This window comes from Aplysia californica, unplaced genomic scaffold, assembly GCF_000002075.1.
Source record: "Aplysia californica isolate F4 #8 unplaced genomic scaffold, AplCal3.0 scaffold00328, whole genome shotgun sequence".
Classification (NCBI taxonomy): domain Eukaryota; kingdom Metazoa; phylum Mollusca; class Gastropoda; order Aplysiida; family Aplysiidae; genus Aplysia; species Aplysia californica.
Window position 1 is genome coordinate 117,520 of NW_004797598.1, and position 5,166 is coordinate 122,685.

The 5,166-nt window shown below is 44.1% G+C and overlaps 2 protein-coding genes across 3 annotated transcripts in view; one reads left to right on the plus strand and one right to left on the minus strand.

Annotated features, from left to right (window-relative positions):
• The window catches only part of LOC101852555 (malignant fibrous histiocytoma-amplified sequence 1 homolog), an 18,091-nt gene extending 14,772 nt beyond the window's left edge, over positions 1 to 3,319 (minus strand). Inside the window, exon 1 of the mRNA XM_035970851.1 lies at positions 1,754 to 3,319. Coding sequence (XP_035826744.1) covers positions 1,754 to 1,825 — 72 coding nt within the window. The 5' untranslated portion in view covers positions 1,826 to 3,319. The remainder of the gene's footprint in view (positions 1 to 1,753) is intronic.
• The window catches only part of LOC101852779 (lipase maturation factor 2), a 69,118-nt gene that overhangs the window by 24,353 nt on the left and 39,599 nt on the right, over positions 1 to 5,166 (plus strand). The gene's annotated exons all lie outside the window — the stretch shown is intronic.

The window sequence follows — 5,166 nt, forward strand, 5'->3', positions numbered from 1 at the left end:
GGGGGGGTATTCTTTTAGTGCGTTTGCCCGGGGAAGATTTGCGGGTTGGGGATTTGCCGGACATCGCTGAGTTACGCCATGATGATAGGTCGGACTGTGGAGTTGAAATGAGAAAGAAAGTGGGGGAAATGGGGTATATAAGTGAGTGGTTTGGTGAGCAGCAGGGAAGTGGTGTCCGTTAGCCCAGGTGGTTTACTAAGGAGTGGTTGGCACTGATGGTTGTTTGTGGTTGGAGGGCGCCACTGGTAAAGTCATACTTCTTTACTTTTCACCTGTTGTTTCAGTCTGTCTATCCTACGTTTACCCAGCACTAAGTAGCCATTATTGTGTCGATGTGCTTCTCTCTGCTCTAACAAACGTAACACCTCTAATCCTCGGCACTTATATGACCTTATTGTGTTGCAAGTGCGTAAAACTCTTACTAAAACTAAGACAAGCACTGATGGTTCGAATTCCCGGCTGGGGGCTCTGGAACTCGGAGACTTTTGTGGAGTTTTTAAAGTTCTTAGTTCGGCTGGATTGGTCCCATCGGAGAAGGATGTTTAAGTCGGAGATCCCGCCTCTTGAATAACCGTGCTGAGTTGATATGGGCGTCGGTTGTCCAGTGGTTAGGCTACCGGACTCATAATTGTGAGGTTGCGAGTTCGGGGGTTGGAGCCGCAGACCCGACTTTGTGTCCTTGGGAAGGCACTTTACATACGTGAATTTTCCTCACTTCACCCAGATGGGAACGGGTACCCGGCTATAGACAGCGAGAGATCTTTTCGGAGTGTGAGCATTTTAGCGCTAAAAAATGGCACGCTTTTTTACGCTCTCATACCACATACTCACGCACCTTCTGGGAGAGCCAGAATACCTAATCTGTGATTTTAAAGATTCTGTTCTATAACCTCTGAGCCTTTCAGATGACCGCCCCAGCGCCCATGATGTTACGGTTAGGATCGTTCCTTGCATGCAAACAGAGAGTTTGCCTGTTTGCGTACCATTTAGGGGGAATATTTATTTGTTAGTATTCTCCTTTGTATTTCTCATTGCATGATTTATTATATCCGCCGTCGGCTTGCTTGGCCAGTCACGGCTTCCACCAGAGCCCCTTTACCCAGCAACGGTTCGGGGTGACCCGGGTCGGCCTTCACGGGCCTAGCGTAACGCCTCAGTGACATAAAAGTCGGACCGTACTTCACACAGACCCAGCTATCCCTTACTTTGTCCTGGTTCCACCACCCCTCCTCCCATTTTTTAACTGCCTGGATGTAATATAGGACGCAACCCAGGATGACTGACGTGGTCGAAGTATCCCGTCCTCCTTAATCATTGAAATGTTTTTTGTTTGTTTGTGTTTGTTTTTGTGTGTGTGGGTTTTTTTTCATAAAACATGAACAAGTCGAGTCAGGTTGAATTGGTGCTTACATGATGACCAAAATAAAACATTTACTCAGCCAATCAATCAATTTGATTGAATAACGGTTTTTGTTTTAGTAAAGGCCTATTTGAAACGCAGTCACGATCATGTTCAATTCCACAACCTTTGTGGTGTGCATGAAGTACAATATACAGCCAAACCTGTATGAGACAATCACCTGTACCAATAATTAACCCCTTCCCACGCCCATCCCCCTTTGCGATTCTTTAAAAAAAACAAAACATTATCATGACACTGTGTACGACGATCACCTGTCTAAGACGGCCACTTTTCTTCCCCCGACAATGGGTGACCGTCTGAGACAGTTTTGAGTGTCCATCATGTACTTACTTTGACGCTCCTCGTCGGCGACATGTCCGACTTTGACTTGACAAGTATCGGTGCTTGCGGTGACTTGGACATTTTGTGATCGTGTGGGTTTCTGAACACTCTACTGTTCTGTTTATTCCGTAGATATCACTAGTTTCAGTGCCAGGGCCTAATGACCCACTTCATTGTAGTACATGTAGTAGTAGCGCAGGTCGTTGGAGGGTACCACTGGTAGGCGGTCCTACTTCTGTTTTTTCCTTCTGTTTATCTTTCCCTTGCCTTTTCTCCTGCTCGAAATGACTTGTAACTGTGTCGACGTGCTTCTCTTTACCCGAACGAACCAACCAACCAACGAACCAACAAACAATCCTTTGATGGTTAGTCGCTCACTCTCATTAAGAAACTTGCAACAGAAAACAAGCCGGCCCAGAGTCTAGAAGTTCACTCGCACCCGATCACTGGAAGAATGATTTGGAAGCAAGTCGATGGCGGGGGCCGTGGTTAATGCAGTCTTTGTGTTGATCAGGACGTGGTTATTCTGAGTTTTCTCCCCGCCTTTGAAATATTTTCCTTTGCTTAATATGCGATCCATAAACCGTTTCACGTTCAGTGTGTGTGTGTGTGTGTGTGTGTGTGTGTGTGTGTGTGTGTGTGTGTGTGCGCGCGTGGGTGTGTGGGTGTATGTGTGTGTGCGTGTGTGTGGTCGTAGTATGTCGCCTCTATTTGACGTTCCCACCACTGGCGCTATAATTACAGGACTTGGAATCTGCGGGTGGTTGCAGGTGCTCTGGTGTGGTTTGCTTCTTCTGTCCTATATCCAAATCTTTCACCCTTAATTCCTCCTCCTTGTCTTTTTATGTTACTCTCTAGTAACTCCTCTAATCTTCGGCGCCTATGCCGTAGAACTCGTACTAAAACTAAGACAGGACTTTGGCATTGTTATAAAAATGCACAATGCACACTTTAGGTTGAAAAGATTTGGCACCTTAGTTGCTGTCTTATAAATTGATAAGGGGGGTGGGTGAGGGTTCGGAACGGGTATTTATCCGACTGACGAGATATTGGCTTTGGCTTTCAGAGGCATTAAAATCTCACACAATCCTCTCGACATATCCACAGTTCACAAAAATCCGACCGAGACAGCGACCCATTAAACATTTTCTTTAAAAAAATGGTTTAAGACGTGATTAGGAGAAGTTCACAGAAAGTCGTCCTAGTTCAAGACGTGGAGTCGTTAAAAGTTCACAGAAAGTCGTCTAAGTCGCAGGGCCATTAAAAGTTCACCAAAATTCGCCCAAGACGTGGAGTCACTAGAAGAATTTCACAAAAAATCGTCCAAGACGTGGAGCCATTGAAAGTTCACCAAAAAATAATCCACCCGAGTTGACGAGACTTCAGAAGTTCACAAAATCCTTTGGTGGCGTTTTAAAAGTTGACACAACCTCCGTGTGGTCAGTCGTGCCGTGTGTATGTCTGCTAGTGTGTAAGTGTATGTGTATGTCCGTGTGTACCTGTTGGCGCACGTACGTCCCCCGAGACGAGCCAACACTGTGGGTACCACTGACAACTGTAGGCTAGGCTTGACTTGACACAGTCGTGTAGGTGCTGATACCGAGTACCCCATACTGAGTACTCCGTATCGACTACTCCGTATCGAGTATTTGGCTGCCTCAGAATTACAAAGTTCCATCTGACATTTTTGGCATTTTTTGAGTTACAAAGCCGATGAGTCGGTGGTTGGTGAGTGCTCGGGTGTGGTTTGCTTCTTCTTTTCCATCAAACATCTAACGTCCTTATCTCCCCTCCTTCTTTTTTGTGTTTGTTACTCTCTTGTAATACCTATAATCTTCGGCACGTTTATGACCTTATTGTGTTGCAAGTGCCGTAAAACACTTACTAAAACTAAAACAAGCAAACAAACATTCATAGCTGGTGGGATGGTAGGAGGGCGCCATGTGTTTGTCTCAATTTTTTCTCTCTTTTTTTCTGTTGCTTGTCTCTTTTCTTAGCAGGTGGGTGGAGGACGCAACTGGTTTTTGTCCTACTTCGTTCTGTTCCTTGGTTTTTTCTTCTTTTTTTTCTTTTTTCTGTCTGTTGTACCTTTTCCTTGTAATGACCGTTATTGTGTCGTTGTTCCTTTTCTATCAACTCAAACTCTGACTCAATTGTCTATCTTGCTTTCCCCCTTCACTGATAACCGTCATAGCACGGGTGTCTTTGTCATTACTTGAACGAACCAACAAACGAACATGATTGTTCGGGTTCTTCGTTACCAAAGTTGGTACATGTGTATCTTACTGGACGTCCCTGGTTGTTCTTGTCCTCAACGGGGGCATTCTTGAACTTTGGCTGTTTGGGGAGTCTTAGTATTATAGACTCTCCAACTACTTTCTACTGATCCCGTTGATCCCAACAGAATTCTGGATTTTATGAAGGTCATTGGTCTTTATGGGAAGTTGGAAATGGAATTGTTAAAAATTTACAAATGTTATTTAGAAAGTTGTTTTTATTTAAGAATCTATTTACACTCAATTTTTAGCTTTTTAACATTTTAATTAGAAATATTGACCAAAATCAGGTCGTGCGGTGAACTATTGAGATTAAAACCAACTTGTTTCGCGCGCTCATATGACCTTATGCTGTTGCGAGCGCCGCAAAACCCTTACTAAACAAACAAACTTTCTTCTGTTATTGGAGATGATCTTAAATCTGGAGTCCTTGCCTTTTGAATGACTTAAACTGTGATGGACTGTAGGTGAAATCCTTGTAGTCTATGAAGTCACTCGTGTTTTGAAAGCCGTGTTTCTACCACCACCACCACCACCACCACCACCACTACAACAGTATTACCATCGCCATAACTACCATCATTGTCGTTATTATTATTTTGTTGAAATCATTATTGTTACTCGTTTTTGTTGTTGTATGTTTTTTCAGTGGTTGGTTGGCGAGTGCTCTGATGTGGTGTGTTCCCTCTTTCCTTATATCTCTCCTCCTTTTTGTGTATGTTTCTCTCTTGTAACACCTCTAATCCTCGGCACTTACGCTTGTATATAATATATATATGACCTAATCGTGTTGGAAGTGCGTATATATTTATGTTTGTTACTCCCTTGTAACACTTGTAATCTTCTGGCGCTCATATGACCTTATGCAGTTGCGAGCTCCGTAAAACCTCTACTACTAAAACAATAAAACAAGTCGTACGTTTTCAGCTGTAGCAGTACTCGGTATCGACGCCGGAAGGCAGAAAAACGAAGTGTGGATCGAACCGTATAGTGGTATCAGTGGTATCATCAGGCCAGTCGTACACTGACTGACTGGGTGGCGCTGCTGGCTTTTGTGTTGTGTCGTTCTCGATAGCCTCGCTGTGGCAGTGGTGAAAAGTGTGTTGTATCAATACCTTTGGAGATTAGGAACACACGGGACACCCC